Source organism: Crinia signifera, chromosome 5 (genome assembly GCF_055691185.1).
Source record: "Crinia signifera chromosome 5, ASM5569118v1, whole genome shotgun sequence".
Classification (NCBI taxonomy): Eukaryota; Metazoa; Chordata; class Amphibia; order Anura; family Myobatrachidae; genus Crinia; species Crinia signifera.
Genome location: NC_139221.1, coordinates 178,107,734 through 178,130,373, shown reverse-complemented (window position 1 = coordinate 178,130,373; position 22,640 = coordinate 178,107,734). Strand labels below are relative to the sequence as shown.

Below are 22,640 nucleotides of genomic sequence, written 5' to 3'. Positions count from 1 at the left end.
ATAAAGGGCCTGCTGATCAATGGGCAGCTTTCTGATTGGCTGCTGTATTTGATTGACAGATGGAAGCTGGCAGCTGATTGGCTGTCTAGCCTAAAGTGCTTTACACACCTCCCTGATGGTACCACTGGCTAAGACTCCACCTCAGCTCATTGGGTAATGAAAAATTTAGAACAATTGATGGATGAAAGCAGGCAGGCCGGCCATTTTGGGACACTCAGTGGACTTGTTTAATGCAATGCACCTTTGTATATTCACATGCATTCGCTTCATGCTGTAACCACTGTGCATAAAAATTTGTAAACATGGCAAACAGTGTATCATTTGCTGTCTAAGTCATGTTTCCCATATTTTCCCTTCCCAGATACAAGCCCGTTTGAGTGTTTGGGGCACTTTTTAGCTAAAATCATCCTACGGGGCCTAACTGCATATGCTAAAGCCTGCCTATTTTGAATGGTGTAGTGGCCCTGCAACCTCCAAAAATATCAGGACTTACTTCCCCAATAACCTGCTAACTCAACCCTGAAATACATACTTATTCACCCTATTTTGTTCATTGGACTCATTTCTCATTTGAAATGCCCATTTTTGGGGTGGCAGAAATGTGCGTCTTTAAAAGGTGATTTCTACAATACCCCAGTTTTGCGCGTCGGACCTCAACTTTTCCCGTAAACGCAGAAAAAGCGCAATTTTCAGGAGAAACGAGACAGACATCCCCTCCCTCTGCCACCCACCCACCCAACTGACAGCCAGCCACTAGACATGCACAGATAGTTCTGAGGGTCTTTCTGTGATGTCATAAAGGGCCTGCTGATCAATGGGCAGCTTTCTGATTGGCTGCTGTATTTGATTGACAGATGGAAGCTGGCAGCTGATTGGCTGTCTAGCCTAAAGTGCTTTACACACCTCCCTGATGGTACCACTGGCTAAGACTCCACCTCAGCTCATTGGGTAATGAAAAATTTAGAACAATTGATGGATGAAAGCAGGCAGGCCGGCCATTTTGGGACACTCAGTGGACTTGTTTAATGCAATGCACCTTTGTATATTCACATGCATTCGCTTCATGCTGTAACCACTGTGCATAAAAATTTGTAAACATGGCAAACAGTGTATCATTTGCTGTCTAAGTCATGTTTCCCATATTTTCCCTTCCCAGATACAAGCCCGTTTGAGTGTTTGGGGCACTTTTTAGCTAAAATCATCCTACGGGGCCTAACTGCATATGCTAAAGCCTGCCTATTTTGAATGGTGTAGTGGCCCTGCAACCTCCAAAAATATCAGGACTTACTTCCCCAATAACCTGCTAACTCAACCCTGAAATACATACTTATTCACCCTATTTTGTTCATTGGACTCATTTCTCATTTGAAATGCCCATTTTTGGGGTGGCAGAAATGTGCGTCTTTAAAAGGTGATTTCTACAATACCCCAGTTTTGCGCGTCGGACCTCAACTTTTCCCGTAAACGCAGAAAAAGCGCAATTTTCAGGAGAAACGAGACAGACATCCCCTCCCTCTGCCACCCACCCACCCAACTGACAGCCAGCCACTAGACATGCACAGATAGTTCTGAGGGTCTTTCTGTGATGTCATAAAGGGCCTGCTGATCAATGGGCAGCTTTCTGATTGGCTGCTGTATTTGATTGACAGATGGAAGCTGGCAGCTGATTGGCTGTCTAGCCTAAAGTGCTTTACACACCTCCCTGATGGTACCACTGGCTAAGACTCCACCTCAGCTCATTGGGTAATGAAAAATTTAGAACAATTGATGGATGAAAGCAGGCAGGCCGGCCATTTTGGGACACTCAGTGGACATGTTTAATGCAATGCACCTTTGTATATTCACATGCATTCGCTTCATGCTGTAACCACTGTGCATAAAAATTTGGAAACATGGCAAACAGTGTATCATTTGCTGTCTAAGTCATGTTTCCCATATTTTCCCTTCCCAGATACAAGCCCGTTTGAGTGTTTGGGGCACTTTTTAGCTAAAATCATCCTACAGGGCCTAACTGCATATGCTAAAGCCTGCCTATTTTGAATGGTGTAGTGGCCCCTGCAACCTCCAAAAATATCAGGACTTACTTCCCCAATAACCTGCTAACTCACCCCTGAAATACATACTTATTCATTCTATTTTGTTCATTGGACTCATTTCTCATTTGAAATGCCCATTTTTGGGGGGCCAGAAATGTGCGTCTTTAAAAGGTGATTTCTACAATACCCCACTTTTGCGCGTCGGACCTCAACTTTTCCCGTAAACGCAGAAAAAGCTAAATTTTCAGGAGAAACGAGACAGACATCCCCTCCCTCTGCCACCCACCCACCCAACTGACAGCCAGCCATTAGACATGCACAGATAGTTCTGAGGGTCTGTCTGTGATGTCATAAAGGGCCTGCTGATCAATGGGCAGCTTTCTGATTGGCTGCTGTATTTGATTGACAGATGGAAGCTGGCAGCTGATTGGCTGTCTAGCCTAAAGTGCATTACACACCTCCCTGATGGTACCACTGGCTAAGACTCCACCTCAGCTCATTGGGTAATGAAAAATTTAGAACAATTGATGGATGAAAGCAGGCAGGCCGGCCATTTTGGGACGCTCATTGGACTTGTTTAATGCAATGCACCTTTGTATATTCACATGCATTCGCTTCATGCTGTAACCACTGTGCATAAAAATTTGGAAACATGGCAGTTAGTGAATCTTTTGGTGTCTAAGTCATGTTTCCCATATTTTCCCTTCCCAGATGCAAGCCCGTTTGAGTGTTTGGGGCACTTTTTAGCTAAAATCATCCTACAGGGCCTAACTGCATATGCTAAAGCCTGCCTATTTTGAATGGTGTAGTGGCCCCTGCAACCTCCAAAAATATCAGGACTTACTTCCCCAATAACCTGCTAACTCACCCCTGAAATACATACTTATTCATCCTATTTTGTTCATTGGACTCATTTCTCATTTGAAATGCCCATTTTTGGGGGGCCAGAAATGTGCATCTTTAAAAGGTGATTTCTACGATACCCCACTTTTGCGCGTCGGATCTCAACTTTTCCCGTAAACGCAGAAAAACCGCAATTTTAGGGAGAAACGAGACAGACATCCCCTCCCTCTGCCACCCACCCGCCCAACTGACAGCCAGCCATTAGACATGCACAGATAGTTCTGAGGGTCTTTCTGTGATGTCATAAAGGGCCTGCTGATCAATGGGCAGCTTTCTGATTGGCTGCTGTATTTGATTGACAGATGGAAGCTGGCAGCTGATTGGCTGTCTAGCCTAAAGTGCTTTACACACCTCCCTGATGGTACCACTGGCTAAGACTCCACCTCAGCTCATTGGGTAATGAAAAATTTAGAACAATTGATGGATGAAAGCAGGCAGGCCGGCCATTTTGGGACACTCAGTGGACTTGTTTAATGCAATGCACCTTTGTATATTCACATGCATTCGCTTCATGCTGTAACCACTGTGCATAAAAATTTGTAAACATGGCAAACAGTGTATCATTTGCTGTCTAAGTCATGTTTCCCATATTTTCCCTTCCCAGATACAAGCCCGTTTGAGTGTTTGGGGCACTTTTAAGCTAAAATCATCCTACGGGGCCTAACTGCATATGCTAAAGCCTTCCTATTTTGAATGGTGTAGTGGCCCTGCAACCTCCAAAAATATCAGGACTTACTTCCCCAATAACCTGCTAACTCACCCCTGAAATACATACTTATTCACCCTATTTTGTTCATTGGACTCATTTCTCATTTGAAATGCCCATTTTTGGGGGGGGGGGCAGAAATGTGCGTCTTTAAAAGGTGATTTCTACGATACCCCACTTTTGCGCGTCGGACCTCAACTTTTCCCGTAAACGCAGAAAAAGTGCAATTTTCAGGAGAAACGAGACAGACATCCCCTCCCTCTGCCACCCACCCGCCCAACTGACAGCCAGCCATTAGACATGCACAGATAGTTCTGAGGGTCTTTCTGTGATGTCATAAAGGGCCTGCTGATCAATGGGCAGCTTTCTGATTGGCTGCTGTATTTGATTGACAGATGGAAGCTGGCAGCTGAGTGGCTGTCTAGCCTAAAGTGCTTTACACACCTCCCTGATGGTACCACTGGCTAAGACTCCACCTCAGCTCATTGGGTAATGAAAAATTTAGAACAATTGATGGATGAAAGCAGGCAGGCCGGCCATTTTGGGACGCTCATTGGACTTGTTTAATGCAATGCACCTTTGTATATTCACATGCATTCGCTTCATGCTGTAACCACTGTGCATAAAAATTTGGAAACATGGCATACAGTGTATCATTTGCTGTCTAGGTCATGTTTCCCATATTTTCCCTTCCCAGATACAAGCCCGTTTCAGTGTTTGGGGCACTTTTTAGCTAAAATCAACCTACGGGGCCTAACTGCATATGCTAAAGCCTGCCTATTTTGAATGGTGTAGTGACCCCTGCAACCTCCAAAAATATCAGAACTTACTTCCCCAATAACCTGCTAACTCACCCCTGAAATACATACTTATTCACCCTATTTTGTTCATTGGACTCATTTCTCATTTGAAATGCCCATTTTTGGGGGGGCCAGAAATGTGCGACTTTAAAAGGTGATTTCTACGATACCCCACTTTTGCGCGTCGGACCTCAACTTTTCCCGTAAACTCAGAAAAACCGCAATTTTAGGGAGAAACGAGACAGACATCCCCTCCCTCTGCCACCCACCCGCCCAACTGACAGCCAGCCATTAGACATGCACAGATAGTTCTGAGGGTCTTTCTGTGATGTCATAAAGGGCCTGCTGATCAATGGGCAGCTTTCTGATTGGCTGCTGTATTTGATTGACAGATGGAAGCTGGCAGCTGATTGGCTGTCTAGCCTAAAGTGCTTTACACACCTCCCTGATGGTACCACTGGCTAAGACTCCACCTCAGCTCATTGGGTAATGAAAAATTTAGAACAATTGATGGATAAAAGCAGGCAGGCCGGCCATTTTGGGACACTCAGTGGACTTGTTTAATGCAATGCACCTTTGTATATTCACATGCATTCGCTTCATGCTGTAACCACTGTGCATAAAAATTTGTAAACATGGCAAACAGTGTATCATTTGCTGTCTAAGTCATGTTTCCCATATTTTCCCTTCCCAGATACAAGCCCGTTTGAGTGTTTGGGGCACTTTTTAGCTAAAATCATCCTACGGGGCCTAACTGCATATGCTAAAGCCTGCCTATTTTGAATGGTGTAGTGGCCCTGCAACCTCCAAAAATATCAGGACTTACTTCCCCAATAACCTGCTAACTCAACCCTGAAATACATACTTATTCACCCTATTTTGTTCATTGGACTCATTTCTCATTTGAAATGCCCATTTTTGGGGGGGCAGAAATGTGCGTCTTTAAAAGGTGATTTCTACAATACCCCAGTTTTGCGCGTCGGACCTCAACTTTTCCCGTAAACGCAGAAAAAGTGAAATTTTCAGGAGAAACGAGACAGACATCCCCTCCCTCTGCCACCCACCCACCCAACTGACAGCCAGCCATTAGACATGCACAGATAGTTCTGAGGGTCTGTCTGTGATGTCATAAAGGGCCTGCTGATCAATGGGCAGCTTTCTGATTGGCTGCTGTATTTGATTGACAGATGGAAGCTGGCAGCTGATTGGCTGTCTAGCCTAAAGTGCATTACACACCTCCCTGATGGTACCACTGGCTAAGACTCCACCTCAGCTCATTGGGTAATGAAAAATTTAGAACAATTGATGGATGAAAGCAGGCAGGCCGGCCATTTTGGGACGCTCATTGGACTTGTTTAATGCAATGCACCTTTGTATATTCACATGCATTCGCTTCATGCTGTAACCACTGTGCATAAAAATTTGGAAACATGGCATTTAGTGAATCTTTTGATGTCTAAGTCATGTTTCCCATATTTTCCCTTCCCAGATGCAAGCCCGTTTGAGTGTTTGGGGCACTTTTTAGCTAAAATCATCCTACAGGGCCTAACTGCATATGCTAAAGCCTGCCTATTTTGAATGGTGTAGTGGCCCCTGCAACCTCCAAAAATATCAGGACTTACTTCCCCAATAACCTGCTAACTCACCCCTGAAATACATACTTTTTCATCCTATTTTGTTCATTGGACTCATTTCTCATTTGAAATGCCCATTTTTGGGGGGCCAGAAATGTGCGTCTTTAAAAGGTGATTTCTACGATACCCCACTTTTGCGCGTCGGACCTCAACTTTTCCCGTAAACGCAGAAAAAGCGCAATTTTCAGGAGAAACGAGACAGACATCCCCTCCCTCTGCCACCCACCCGCCCAACTGACAGACAGCCATTAGACATGCACAGATAGTTCTGAGGGTCTTTCTGTGATGTCATAAAGGGCCTGCTGATCAATGGGCAGCTTTCTGATTGGCTGCTGTATTTGATTGACAGATGGAAGCTGGCAGCTGATTGGCTGTCTAGCCTAAAGTGCTTTACACACCTCCCTGATGGTACCACTGGCTAAGACTCCACCTCAGCTCATTGGGTAATGAAAAATTTAGAACAATTGATGGATGAAAGCAGGCAGGCCGGCCATTTTGGGACACTCAGTGGACTTGTTTAATGCAATGCACCTTTGTATATTCACATGCATTCGCTTCATGCTGTAACCACTGTGCATAAAAATTTGTAAACATGGCAAACAGTGTATCATTTGCTGTCTAAGTCATGTTTCCCATATTTTCCCTTCCCAGATACAAGCCCGTTTGAGTGTTTGGGGCACTTTTTAGCTAAAATCATCCTACGGGGCCTAACTGCATATGCTAAAGCCTGCCTATTTTGAATGGTGTAGTGGCCCTGCAACCTCCAAAAATATCAGGACTTACTTCCCCAATAACCTGCTAACTCAACCCTGAAATACATACTTATTCACCCTATTTTGTTCATTGGACTCATTTCTCATTTGAAATGCCCATTTTTGGGGTGGCAAAAATGTGCGTCTTTAAAAGGTGATTTCTACAATACCCCAGTTTTGCGCGTCGGACCTCAACTTTTCCCGTAAACGCAGAAAAAGCGCAATTTTCAGGAGAAACGAGACAGACATCCCCTCCCTCTGCCACCCACCCACCCAACTGACAGCCAGCCACTAGACATGCACAGATAGTTCTGAGGGTCTTTCTGTGATGTCATAAAGGGCCTGCTGATCAATGGGCAGCTTTCTGATTGGCTGCTGTATTTGATTGACAGATGGAAGCTGGCAGCTGATTGGCTGTCTAGCCTAAAGTGCTTTACACACCTCCCTGATGGTACCACTGGCTAAGACTCCACCTCAGCTCATTGGGTAATGAAAAATTTAGAACAATTGATGGATGAAAGCAGGCAGGCCGGCCATTTTGGGACACTCAGTGGACTTGTTTAATGCAATGCACCTTTGTATATTCACATGCATTCGCTTCATGCTGTAACCACTGTGCATAAAAATTTGTAAACATGGCAAACAGTGTATCATTTGCTGTCTAAGTCATGTTTCCCATATTTTCCCTTCCCAGATACAAGCCCGTTTGAGTGTTTGGGGCACTTTTTAGCTAAAATCATCCTACGGGGCCTAACTGCATATGCTAAAGCCTGCCTATTTTGAATGGTGTAGTGGCCCTGCAACCTCCAAAAATATCAGGACTTACTTCCCCAATAACCTGCTAACTCAACCCTGAAATACATACTTATTCACCCTATTTTGTTCATTGGACTCATTTCTCATTTGAAATGCCCATTTTTGGGGTGGCAGAAATGTGCGTCTTTAAAAGGTGATTTCTACAATACCCCAGTTTGCGCGTCGGACCTCAACTTTTCCCGTAAACGCAGAAAAAGCGCAATTTTCAGGAGAAACGAGACAGACATCCCCTCCCTCTGCCACCCACCCACCCAACTGACAGCCAGCCACTAGACATGCACAGATAGTTCTGAGGGTCTTTCTGTGATGTCATAAAGGGCCTGCTGATCAATGGGCAGCTTTCTGATTGGCTGCTGTATTTGATTGACAGATGGAAGCTGGCAGCTGATTGGCTGTCTAGCCTAAAGTGCTTTACACACCTCCCTGATGGTACCACTGGCTAAGACTCCACCTCAGCTCATTGGGTAATGAAAAATTTAGAACAATTGATGGATGAAAGCAGGCAGGCCGGCCATTTTGGGACACTCAGTGGACTTGTTTAATGCAATGCACCTTTGTATATTCACATGCATTCGCTTCATGCTGTAACCACTGTGCATAAAAATTTGTAAACATGGCAAACAGTGTATCATTTGCTGTCTAAGTCATGTTTCCCATATTTTCCCTTCCCAGATACAAGCCCGTTTGAGTGTTTGGGGCACTTTTTAGCTAAAATCATCCTACGGGGCCTAACTGCATATGCTAAAGCCTGCCTATTTTGAATGGTGTAGTGGCCCTGCAACCTCCAAAAATATCAGGACTTACTTCCCCAATAACCTGCTAACTCAACCCTGAAATACATACTTATTCACCCTATTTTGTTCATTGGACTCATTTCTCATTTGAAATGCCCATTTTTGGGGTGGCAGAAATGTGCGTCTTTAAAAGGTGATTTCTACAATACCCCAGTTTTGCGCGTCGGACCTCAACTTTTCCCGTAAACGCAGAAAAAGCGCAATTTTCAGGAGAAACGAGACAGACATCCCCTCCCTCTGCCACCCACCCACCCAACTGACAGCCAGCCACTAGACATGCACAGATAGTTCTGAGGGTCTTTCTGTGATGTCATAAAGGGCCTGCTGATCAATGGGCAGCTTTCTGATTGGCTGCTGTATTTGATTGACAGATGGAAGCTGGCAGCTGATTGGCTGTCTAGCCTAAAGTGCTTTACACACCTCCCTGATGGTACCACTGGCTAAGACTCCACCTCAGCTCATTGGGTAATGAAAAATTTAGAACAATTGATGGATGAAAGCAGGCAGGCCGGCCATTTTGGGACACTCAGTGGACTTGTTTAATGCAATGCACCTTTGTATATTCACATGCATTCGCTTCATGCTGTAACCACTGTGCATAAAAATTTGTAAACATGGCAAACAGTGTATCATTTGCTGTCTAAGTCATGTTTCCCATATTTTCCCTTCCCAGATACAAGCCCGTTTGAGTGTTTGGGGCACTTTTTAGCTAAAATCATCCTACGGGGCCTAACTGCATATGCTAAAGCCTGCCTATTTTGAATGGTGTAGTGGCCCTGCAACCTCCAAAAATATCAGGACTTACTTCCCCAATAACCTGCTAACTCACCCCTGAAATACATACTTATTCACCCTATTTTGTTCATTGGACTCATTTCTCATTTGAAATGCCCATTTTTGGGGGGGGGGGCAGAAATGTGCGTCTTTAAAAGGTGATTTCTACGATACCCCACTTTTGCGCGTCGGACCTCAACTTTTCCCGTAAACGCAGAAAAAGTGCAATTTTCAGGAGAAACGAGACAGACATCCCCTCCCTCTGCCACCCACCCGCCCAACTGACAGCCAGCCATTAGACATGCACAGATAGTTCTGAGGGTCTTTCTGTGATGTCATAAAGGGCCTGCTGATCAATGGGCAGCTTTCTGATTGGCTGCTGTATTTGATTGACAGATGGAAGCTGGCAGCTGAGTGGCTGTCTAGCCTAAAGTGCTTTACACACCTCCCTGATGGTACCACTGGCTAAGACTCCACCTCAGCTCATTGGGTAATGAAAAATTTAGAACAATTGATGGATGAAAGCAGGCAGGCCGGCCATTTTGGGACGCTCATTGGACTTGTTTAATGCAATGCACCTTTGTATATTCACATGCATTCGCTTCATGCTGTAACCACTGTGCATAAAAATTTGGAAACATGGCATACAGTGTATCATTTGCTGTCTAGGTCATGTTTCCCATATTTTCCCTTCCCAGATACAAGCCCGTTTCAGTGTTTGGGGCACTTTTTAGCTAAAATCAACCTACGGGGCCTAACTGCATATGCTAAAGCCTGCCTATTTTGAATGGTGTAGTGACCCCTGCAACCTCCAAAAATATCAGAACTTACTTCCCCAATAACCTGCTAACTCACCCCTGAAATACATACTTATTCACCCTATTTTGTTCATTGGACTCATTTCTCATTTGAAATGCCCATTTTTGGGGGGGCCAGAAATGTGCGACTTTAAAAGGTGATTTCTACGATACCCCACTTTTGCGCGTCGGACCTCAACTTTTCCCGTAAACTCAGAAAAACCGCAATTTTAGGGAGAAACGAGACAGACATCCCCTCCCTCTGCCACCCACCCGCCCAACTGACAGCCAGCCATTAGACATGCACAGATAGTTCTGAGGGTCTTTCTGTGATGTCATAAAGGGCCTGCTGATCAATGGGCAGCTTTCTGATTGGCTGCTGTATTTGATTGACAGATGGAAGCTGGCAGCTGATTGGCTGTCTAGCCTAAAGTGCTTTACACACCTCCCTGATGGTACCACTGGCTAAGACTCCACCTCAGCTCATTGGGTAATGAAAAATTTAGAACAATTGATGGATAAAAGCAGGCAGGCCGGCCATTTTGGGACACTCAGTGGACTTGTTTAATGCAATGCACCTTTGTATATTCACATGCATTCGCTTCATGCTGTAACCACTGTGCATAAAAATTTGTAAACATGGCAAACAGTGTATCATTTGCTGTCTAAGTCATGTTTCCCATATTTTCCCTTCCCAGATACAAGCCCGTTTGAGTGTTTGGGGCACTTTTTAGCTAAAATCATCCTACGGGGCCTAACTGCATATGCTAAAGCCTGCCTATTTTGAATGGTGTAGTGGCCCTGCAACCTCCAAAAATATCAGGACTTACTTCCCCAATAACCTGCTAACTCAACCCTGAAATACATACTTATTCACCCTATTTTGTTCATTGGACTCATTTCTCATTTGCAATGCCCATTTTTGGGGGGGCAGAAATGTGCGTCTTTAAAAGGTGATTTCTACAATACCCCAGTTTTGCGCGTCGGACCTCAACTTTTCCCGTAAACGCAGAAAAAGCGCAATTTTCAGGAGAAACGAGACAGACATCCCCTCCCTCTGCCACCCACCCACCCAACTGACAGCCAGCCACTAGACATGCACAGATAGTTCTGAGGGTCTTTCTGTGATGTCATAAAGGGCCTGCTGATCAATGGGCAGCTTTCTGATTGGCTGCTGTATTTGATTGACAGATGGAAGCTGGCAGCTGAGTGGCTGTCTAGCCTAAAGTGCTTTACACACCTCCCTGATGGTACCACTGGCTAAGACTCCACCTCAGCTCATTGGGTAATGAAAAATTTAGAACAATTGATGGATGAAAGCAGGCAGGCCGGCCATTTTGGGACACTCAGTGGACATGTTTAATGCAATGCACCTTTTGTATATTCACATGCATTCGCTTCATGCTGTAACCACTGTGCATAAAAATTTGGAAACATGGCATACAGTGTATCATTTGCTGTCTAAGTCATGTTTCCCATATTTTCCCTTCCCAGATACAAGCCCGTTTGAGTGTTTGGGGCACATTTAGCTAAAATCAACCTACGGGGCCTAACTGCATATGCTAAAGCCTGCCTATTTTGAATGGTGTAGTGGCCCCTGCAAGCTCCAAAAATATCAGGACTTACTTCCCCAATAACCTGCTAACTCACGCCTGAAATACATACTTATTCACCCTATTTTGTTCATTGGACTCATTTCTCATTTGAAATGCCCATTTTTGGGGGGACAGAAATGTGCGTCTTTAAAAGGTGATTTCTACGATACCCCACTTTTGCGCGTCGGACCTCAACTTTTCCCGTAAACGCAGAAAAACCGCAATTTTAGGGAGAAACAAGACAGACATCCCCTCCCTCTGCCACCCACCCGCCCAACTGACAGCCAGCCATTAGACATGCACAGATAGTTCTGAGGGTCTTTCTGTGATGTCATAAAGGGCCTGCTGATCAATGGGCGGCTTTCTGATTGGCTGCTGTATTTGATTGAAAGATGGAAGCTGGCAGCTGATTGGCTGTCTAGCCTAAAGTGCTTTACACACCTCCCTGATGGTACCACTGGCTAAGACTCCACCTCAGCTCATTGGGTAATGAAAAATTTAGAACAATTGATGGATGAAAGCAGGCAGGCCGGCCATTTTGGGACACTCAGTGGACTTGTTTAATGCAATGCACCTTTGTATATTCACATGCATTCGCTTCATGCTGTAACCACTGTGCATAAAAATTTGTAAACATGGCAAACAGTGTATCATTTGCTGTCTAAGTCAGTGGTTCCCAAACTTTTTCAGTCCAAGGCACCCTTTGGGTCTCCATGACGTTTTCAAGGCACCCCTAAGCCAAAATAATTACCGAACTGTCCCTTTTTTAAAGTAGTTGGAATAAAACAATGCTAAAATTATTATTAGCTTGCTTGTAAAAATAATAAACATAAATTCAAGAAAAAAATATATTTCTTTAATTTGATTTCTTTCAAACAACAATTGACAGCACTCGTTAACAGGAATAATATCAAACAAAATAAACAACAATAACATTTATTAAAGAGTGATCAACAATGACAACACTTATTAATGGGATATGTGAGCCTGTTGTGCACTACACAACTTTTCAAACCTTGGGATCAGCTTGGACACGGCCACCCTCATTTCCTGTTCCACATTGATTTTTGAACGATACTTGCTTTTAATTACAGCAACTGCTGAAAACTCGGCTTCACACAAATATGTTGTGGCAAAAGGAACAAGGATTTGTTGTGCTTTAGCACTGAGCATCGGATATTCATCTTTAATGGATATCCAAAATTCTTGAAGTCCCATGCTGCTGAATTTTACTTTCAAGGTCTTGTCACAGGAAAGCTCAATTAGTTTTTCTTCTTCTACAGAAGTAAATTCTGTTGGGGCGCTAGTATTGAATGGATCTTGGATCCATACAAACTTTTCCATATTTTCAGGAAAATATTTTTCAAACCAGTCACTGAGGTTTTTTAGGTGCTGCTCAAAAACTGATTTAAGTTCATGTGTCAAACAAACATCATTGGATGTAACAAACTGATGCAACATGGGGAAACAGTCATCGTAACAGTCTTCATTTACTTTTCTTCTCCAAAGAAACAATTTTTTCCTGAATGCTGATACCTTCTCTGAGAGTTTCAGAATGTGGGTGTTGTTTCCCTGCAGTGAGAGATTCAGTGCATTCAGTTTGTCAAAGATATCACAAAGGTAGGCTAACTTGGACAAAAACCCGGTATCCAAGTAATTATTGGCACACTCGTGTTCTTCCTCAGCAAGATAGGAGTAGAGTTCCTGGTGTAATCTATAAACACGAGAAAGTACATTGCCACGGGAGAGCCATCGTGAGCTGCAGTAGTACAACAAAGATGTGTGCTCAGAGCCCATATCCTCACACATTTTTCTAAAAAACCTTGCCTTCTGTGGCCGAGTCTTTATAAAATTTACAGCTTTCAATACACTTTCCATCACTACATTCAGTGGAGGACTCAGATGCCTTGATGCAAGTGCTTCCCTGTGGATAATGCAGTGGGTCCACAGTGCATCAGCAGCTTTGCTTCGTATGAGTGCCTGCAATCCTCCGTAACAGCCAGACATAGAACGGCCACCATCAGTACAGACACCACAGCACTTTGTCCAGTCTAACTGGTTTTCACTCATAAAAGTGTCAATGATCTGAAACAAGTCTTGTGCCTTTATACCGGCGGTTATAGTTTTACAAAAGAGAAGGTCTTCCACAATATTGCCACAATCTATAAAGCGTGTGTAGCAAATCAGATGAGCATCCTTATTGCTGTCTGTTGCCTCATCTAGTTGCAGTGCAAAATCCTTCCCTTTCATTTTTTCAATTAACTGGTCCTGTAGATCTTCAGCCATATGTTGGATTCTGCGACTGATGGTACTGTTTGATAAAGGTACCTTCGAAAGCAGTTTTCCAGCTGATTCCCCAACCATAATGTTAACCAAATCCACTGCAGCCGGTAGAATCAGTTCTTCTGCGATGGTGTGAGGCTTTTTACACATCGCAATTCTATGTGCCACCTTGTAGGATGCAAGCAAAGCATTGCTTGGTATGGATGCTTGCTTAAAAAATGAGCCTTTTTGTTCTTTTAATTCTTTTAGCTTTCTGATGAAGAAATCACGCGGTTTCTTAGCCATGTTAGGGTGATTTGTCTCCAAATGGCGTCTTAGTTTGCTTGGAATCATGCTTTCTGCTGATAATATCTTCAGGCAAAGTACACACTGTGGACGCTCTTCATGGTTGACATCTACAGATGTAAAACCGATGTCTAGATAAGAATCGTCGTATCTGCGATGTTTCCTTTTCTTTCCAACTGCACCACTGGTCTGTGGTTCTTCATCCTTTTCTTCACTACCAGTCTTCTTTCCAGTGTTCAAAAACCTTTCCATTTTTTGTGCAACAAAATAATTCTGTACTGGAGCAATCACAATAAATTAATTTAAGTTGAAGGCAAATCCTTTGTAGCTTCTATCCGATAAGTTACTGTAAATTGTGCTTCCAAAAAGCAACACCATAAAAACAGGGGAAATGCTACAGGTTACAATTATAAAATCCATACACCCCCTTACTGATAATTTAGTCACACAATTAAGGCTGAGCAATGGATCATACGCAGTTGCTTAGCATACAAATATAGGTAACTAGGTGTTATAGCGAGGTTGGTGGTTTGTAGTAGGATGAAAGAAAAGACAGTTAATTTGTAGCCATTTCGAGTAGCTGAGCAAAACTGATCCTCTTAAGGGGCCTACACACGGGGAGATGCAGGTAAGCGTACTGACTGATGCTAGATCGCTCAGTAAGATTGCTCAGCACACAGCAAACACTGGCCCTGACCGATTAATATCCCACATGGTGGATATTAATCACTGGGCAATATCGGCGTGCAGGTCAATGCATCACTATCACTATGGTATTTTGTAAGCAATCTAGTGAGATCACTTACAAAATGCCCCTAAAACACTACGTGTGAAGGCCCTGTTAGCCGTGACATATCGACGCAACCAGGGAAAGAACTCTAGGGGCCAAAAGTAAATTTTTAACATAGATTTCAAACAAAAAATACAATGTGCAATTGCAAATTAACAATTCGTCAGAAGCAGAGAACTTAATCTTACAATGGTACCTCATTTATCGATTTTGCTTAAAATGGGATTGACACCAAAAATCGCCTTCTATAAATAATAAAGTACAGGTTTGGTACGATTGGTAGGAATATGCATAAACTGGGTCAGCCCTTTTAAGCCACCGGAAACCCTTGCACTGTTGTTCCTACCTGACTAGGCAAATGTGATTTTACTTGTGAAAGCAGGCAGGATACTGGAATACTGACATCAACAGATATGCCAATTCCAAAATCCTGACTGCCGGCATCCTGACTGTAAGTATAGAGTGGCTTAGACTTCTCCAGTGGTACTCCAGCCCTGCGTCTGAATCGCATCACCATACTTTAGTATGGCGAGTGTGATTCATGAAGGAATGGAAAGTAATGCTTTCTACTCCATGGCGTTCAGATTCACCATCTCAGAAGGTGGAAATCTGTACATCAATGCAGAAAAGGCAAGAATGCTAAGTGCCCTATTAAGCAGCACCTAGACAACCCCCCTTTGCCAGCTTGTAAAAGTCACTTATAGCACTGTAGCTCACATACCCAGTGGTGCAACAAGTACATTTTTCTTGGTGGTACTCAAAGCACACGCTGTAGGTGTGGACACATGGCATGAGGGGGGTGTGGTGACACAAAGCTTGAGGAGTAGCTACATGACAATAGGAGCGCAATGCCCATTACACATGACGCCACACACCATAATGTCCATTACACATAATGCCACACACCATAATACCTATTACACGACACCACACCGTAATGCCCATTACATGTTATGCCCCACATGTATAATACCTTGCAGATGAGGCTGGGTTCAGCGGCGGTAGTGTGGAGAAGGAGGCTGGATTCAGCGGCGGTAGTGTGAAGGAGGAGGCTGTGGTCAGCGGTGGTGTGGAAAAAGCTGTAATTGGCTTCTGCAGCTGTGAAGAGGAGGCTCTGGTCAGGACAGAGAGAGTGACAGCATGGACAGTCAGAGTGATGGCGGGGACAGTCAGAGTGACAGCATGGACAGTCAGAGTGACGGCATGGACAGTCAGAGTGACGGCATGGACAGTCAGAGTGACGGCATGGACAGTCAGAGTGACGGCATGGACAGTCAGAGTGACGGCGGGGACAGTCAGAGTGACGGCGGGGACAGTCAGAGTGACGGCGGGGACAGTCAGAGTGACGGCGGGGACAGGCAGTGGGACGGCAGGGACACCAAGAGGGATGGCAGGGAAAGGCAGTAGGGTGGCAGGGACACCAAGTGGGACAGCAGGGACACCAAGTGGGACGGCAGGGACAGGCAGTGGGATGTCAGGGACACCAAGAGGGACGGCAGGGACAGGCAGTGGGACGGCAGGGACAGTCAGTGGGACGGCAGGGACACCAAGAGGGACTAGGACATTTTTCAACACACCCTGTACGTTACCTCGTAATTTTTTTTGTTTGCTATGTACGGCGCTGCGGACACTTTGTGGCGCCTTATAAATAAACGTACTACTACTACTAGGACAGCAGGGACAGTCAGTGGGATGGCATGGACAGTCAGAGTGACGGCGGGGACAGTCAGAGTGACGGCATGGACAGTCAGAGTGACGGCATGGACAGTCAGAGTGACGGCATGGACAGTCAGAGTGACGGCATGGACAGTCAGAGTGACGGCATGGACAGTCAGAGTGACGGCGGGGACAGTCAGAGTGACGGCATGGACAGTCAGAGTGACGGCATGGACAGTCAGAGTGACGGCGGGGACAGTCAGAGTGACGGCATGGACAGTCAGAGTGACGGCATGGACAGTCAGAGTGACGGCGGGGACAGTCAGAGTGACGGCATGGACAGTCAGAGTGACGGCATGGACAGTCAGAGTGACGGCATGGACAGTCAGAGTGACGGCATGGACAGTCAGAGTGACGGCGGGGACAGTCAGAGTGACGGCGGGGACAGTCAGAGTGACGGCGGGGACAGGCAGTGGGACGGCAGGGACACCAAGAGGGATGGCAGGGACAGGCAGTAGGATGGCAGGGACACCAAGTGGGACAGCAGGGACACCAAGTGGGACGGCAGGGACAGGCAGTGGGACATCAGGGACACCAAGAGGGACGGCAGGGACAGTCAGTGGGACGGCAGGGACACCAAGAGGGACTAGGACATTTTTCAACACACCCTGTACGTTACCTCATAATTTTTTTTGTTTGCTATGTACGGCGCTGCGGACACTTTGTGGCGCCTTATAAATAAATAAACGTACTACTACTACTAGGACAGCAGGGACAGTCAGTGGGATGGCAGGGACACCAAGAGGGACTAGGACAGCAGGGACAGTCAGTGGGATGGCAGGGACACCAAGAGGGACTAGGACAGCAGGGACATCACACCCCTGCTGTGGGCCTGGCACACAGCCCAGCACTCACAGCGTGGCTTTTACAAACCTCCTAGACACCCCCCGTAGCACTTAAAGCAACTGTGTGGCTTTACAAACTCAGACATAACCCCCCTAACCCCCCTCCCCCCCCCCCCCCAACTGTCAAATGTACTGCCACTCACCAGATATGATCAGCAGCAGCCTTCAGGAAACACACAGGAACACAGACGCACCTCCAAGGAGCCCCGGATGTCCTGTGCAGTCTACCCATGTCCAGTGGCTGCACAATTGATTGACACCCTCCAGGGAGCCAATCCTGAGGGAGCGAGCGCAGGCAGTCCTCCCCCCTCCCCTCCTGCCGCGCTCACTCCTGCACCCGGGCCGTCCGGCGCACAGTGACAGGAGCTGCCTGTCACTCACTGACGGCACCCGCTACCGCTTCTAACTGCGGCTTTCGTGTGTAGGGACTCTGGCGCCGCGGCTCCCCTGTCACAGCATCGCGGCACACCAGGGAGCCGCGGCGCACAGTTTGAGAACCCCTGGTCTAAGTCATGTTTCCCATATTTTCCCTTCCCAGATACAAGCCCGTTTGAGTGTTTGGGGCACTTTTTAGCTAAAATCATCCTACGGGGCCTAACTGCATATGCTCAAGCCTGCCTATTTTGAATGGTGTAGTGGCCCTGCAACCTCCAAAAATATCAGGACTTACTTCCCCAATAACCTGCTAACTCACCCCTGAAATACATACTTATTCACCCTATTTTGTTCATTGGACTCATTTCTCATTTGAAATGCCCATTTTTGGGGGGGCAGAAATGTGCGTCTTTAAAAGGTGATTTCTACGATACCCCAGTTTTGCGCGTCGGACCTCAACTTTTCCCGTAAACGCAGAAAAAGCGCAATTTTCAGGAGAAACGAGACAGACATCCCCTCCCTCTGCCACCCACCCACCCAACTGACAGCCAGCCATTAGACATGCACAGATAGTTCTGAGGGTCTTTCTGTGATGTCATAAAGGGCCTGCTGATCAATGGGCAGCTTTCTGATTGGCTGCTGTATTTGATTGACAGATGGAAGCTGGCAGCTGATTGGCTGTCTAGCCTAAAGTGCTTTACACACCTCCCTGATGGTACCACTGGCTAAGACTCCACCTCAGCTCATTGGGTAATGAAAAATTTAGAACAATTGATGGATGAAAGCAGGCAGGCCGGCCATTTTGGGACACTCAGTGGACATGTTTAATGCAATGCACCTTTGTATATTCACATGCATTCGCTTCATGCTGTAACCACTGTGCATAAAAATTTGGAAACATGGCAAACAGTGTATCATTTGCTGTCTAAGTCATGTTTCCCATATTTTCCCTTCCCAGATACAAGCCCGTTTGAGTGTTTGGGGCACTTTTTAGCTAAAATCATCCTACGGGGCCTAACTGCATATGCTAAAGCCTGCCTATTTTGAATGGTGTAGTGGCCCCTGCAACCTCCAAAAATATCAGGACTTACTTCCCCAATATCCTGCTAACTCACCCCTGAAATACATACTTATTCACCCTATTTTGTTCATTGGACTCATTTCTCATTTGAAATGCCCATTTTTGGGGGGGCAGAAATGTGCGTCTTTAAAAGGTGATTTCTACGATACCCCACTTTTGCGCGTCGGACCTAAACTTTTCCCGTAAACGCAGAAAAAACGCAATTTTAGGGAGAAACAAGACAGACATCCCCTCCCTCTGCCACCCACCCGCCCAACTGACAGCCAGCCATTAGACATGCACAGATAGTTCTGAGGGTCTTTCTGTGATGTCATAAAGGGCCTGCTGATCAATGGGCAGCTTTCTGATTGGCTGCTGTATTTGATTGAAAGATGGAAGCTGGCAGCTGATTGGCTGTCTAGCCTAAAGTGCTTTACACACCTCCCTGATGGTACCACTGGCTAAGACTCCACCTCAGCTCATTGGGTAATGAAAAATTTAGAACAATTGATGGATGAAAGCAGGCAGGCCGGCCATTTTGGGACACTCAGTGGACTTGTTTAATGCAATGCACCTTTGTATATTCACATGCATTCGCTTCATGCTGTAACCACTGTGCATAAAAATTTGTAAACATGGCAAACAGTGTATCATTTGCTGTCTAAGTCATGTTTCCCATATTTTCCCTTCCCAGATACAAGCCCGTTTGAGTGTTTGGGGCACTTTTTAGCTAAAATCATCCTACGGGGCCTAACTGCATATGCTCAAGCCTGCCTATTTTGAATGGTGTAGTGGCCCTGCAACCTCCAAAAATATCAGGACTTACTTCCCCAATAACCTGCTAACTCACCCCTGAAATACATACTTATTCACCCTATTTTGTTCATTGGACTCATTTCTCATTTGAAATGCCCATTTTTGGGGGGGCAGAAATGTGCGTCTTTAAAAGGTGATTTCTACGATACCCCAGTTTTGCGCGTCGGACCTCAACTTTTCCCGTAAACGCAGAAAAAGCGCAATTTTCAGGAGAAACGAGACAGACATCCCCTCCCTCTGCCACCCACCCACCCAACTGACAGCCAGCCATTAGACATGCACAGATAGTTCTGAGGGTCTTTCTGTGATGTCATAAAGGGCCTGCTGATCAATGGGCAGCTTTCTGATTGGCTGCTGTATTTGATTGACAGATGGAAGCTGGCAGCTGATTGGCTGTCTAGCCTAAAGTGCTTTACACACCTCCCTGATGGTACCACTGGCTAAGACTCCACCTCAGCTCATTGGGTAATGAAAAATTTAGAACAATTGATGGATGAAAGCAGGCAGGCCGGCCATTTTGGGACACTCAGTGGACATGTTTAATGCAATGCACCTTTGTATATTCACATGCATTCGCTTCATGCTGTAACCACTGTGCATAAAAATTTGGAAACATGGCAAACAGTGTATCATTTGCTGTCTAAGTCATGTTTCCCATATTTTCCCTTCCCAGATACAAGCCCGTTTGAGTGTTTGGGGCACTTTTTAGCTAAAATCATCCTACGGGGCCTAACTGCATATGCTAAAGCCTGCCTATTTTGAATGGTGTAGTGGCCCCTGCAACCTCCAAAAATATCAGGACTTACTTCCCCAATATCCTGCTAACTCACCCCTGAAATACATACTTATTCACCCTATTTTGTTCATTGGACTCATTTCTCATTTGAAATGCCCATTTTTGGGGGGGCAGAAATGTGCGTCTTTAAAAGGTGATTTCTACGATACCCCACTTTTGCGCGTCGGACCTAAACTTTTCCCGTAAACGCAGAAAAAACGCAATTTTAGGGAGAAACAAGACAGACATCCCCTCCCTCTGCCACCCACCCGCCCAACTGACAGCCAGCCATTAGACATGCACAGATAGTTCTGAGGGTCTTTCTGTGATGTCATAAAGGGCCTGCTGATCAATGGGCAGCTTTCTGATTGGCTGCTGTATTTGATTGAAAGATGGAAGCTGGCAGCTGATTGGCTGTCTAGCCTAAAGTGCTTTACACACCTCCCTGATGGTACCACTGGCTAAGACTCCACCTCAGCTCATTGGGTAATGAAAAATTTAGAACAATTGATGGATGAAAGCAGGCCGGCCGGCCATTTTGGGACACTCAGTGGACTTGTTTAATGCAATGCACCTTTGTATATTCACATGCATTCGCTTCATGCTGTAACCACTGTGCATAAAAATTTGGAAACATGGCAAACAGTGTATCATTTGCTGTCTAAGTCATGTTTCCCATATTTTCCCTTCCCAGATACAAGCCTGTTTGAGTGATTGGGGCACTTTTTAGCTAAAATCATCCTACGAGGCCTAACTGCATATGCTAAAGCCTGCCTATTTTGAATGGTGTAGTGGCCCCTGCAACCTCCAAAAATATCAGGACTTACTTCCCCAATAACCTGCTAACTCACCCCTTAAATACATACTTATTCACCCTATTTTGTTCATTGGACTCATTTCTCATTTGAAATGCCCATTTTTGGGGGGGCAGAAATGTGCGTCTTTAAAAGGTGATTTCTACGATACCCCACTTTTGCGCGTCGGACCTCAACTTTTCCCGTAAACGCAGAAAAAGCGCAATTTTAGGGAGAAACGAGACAGACATCCCCTCCCTCTGCCACCCACCCGCCCAACTGACAGCCAGCCATTAGACATGCACAGATAGTTCTGAGGGTCTTTCTGTGATGTCATAAAGGGCCTGCTGATCAATGGGCAGCTTTCTGATTGGCTGCTGTATTTGATTGAAAGATGGAAGCTGGCAGCTGATTGGCTGTCTAGCCTAAAGTGCTTTACACACCTCCCTGATGGTACCACTGGCTAAGACTCCACCTCAGCTCATTGGGTAATGAAAAATTTAGAACAATTGATGGATGAAAGCAGGCAGGCCGGCCATTTTGGGACACTCAGTGGACTTGTTTAATGCAATGCACCTTTGTATATTCACATGAATTCGCTTCATGCTGTAACCACTGTGCATAAAAATTTGTAAACATGGCAAACAGTGTATCATTTGCTGTCTAAGTCATGTTTCCCATATTTTCCCTTCCCAGATACAAGCCTGTTTGAGTGTTTGGGGCACTTTTTAGCTAAAATCATCCTACGGGGCCTAACTGCATATGCTAAAGCCTGCCTATTTTGAATGGTGTAGTGGCCCTGCAACCTCCAAAAATATCAGGACTTACTTCCCCAATAACCTGCTAACTCACCCCTGAAATACATACTTATTCACCCTATTTTGTTCATTGGACTCATTTCTCATTTGAAATGCCCATTTTTGGGGGGGGCAGAAATGTGCGTCTTTAAAAGGTGATTTCTACGATACCCCAGTTTTGCGCGTCGGACCTCAACTTTTCCCGTAAGCGCAGAAAAAGCGCAATTTTCAGGAGAAACGAGACAGACATCCCCTCCCTCTGCCACCCACCCACCCAACTGACAGCCAGCCATTAGACATGCACAGATAGTTCTGAGGGTCTTTCTGTGATGTCATAAAGGGCCTGCTGATCAATGGGCAGCTTTCTGATTGGCTGCTGTATTTGATTGACAGATGGAAGCTGGCAGCTGATTGGCTGTCTAGCCTAAAGTGCTTTACACACCTCCCTGATGGTACCACTGGCTAAGACTCCACCTCAGCTCATTGGGTAATGAAAA

General features: G+C 45.4%; 1 protein-coding gene across 1 annotated transcript; it reads right to left on the bottom strand.

Annotated features, from left to right (window-relative positions):
* Positions 1-12,576: 12,576 nt before the first annotated feature.
* LOC146005766 (zinc finger BED domain-containing protein 5-like) lies at positions 12,577-14,427 on the bottom strand. Its single transcript, XM_083145193.1, has one exon. The coding sequence runs from the start codon at positions 14,425-14,427 to the stop codon at positions 12,577-12,579; it is 1,851 nt and encodes a 616-aa protein (XP_083001319.1).
* Positions 14,428-22,640: the final 8,213 nt, after the last annotated feature.

What these genes read in the sequence shown, in the direction of transcription:
- LOC146005766 (XM_083145193.1), bottom strand. Translation starts at nt 14,427, where the DNA reads ATGGAAAGGTTTTTGAACACTGGAAAGAAGACTGGTAGTGAAGAAAAG.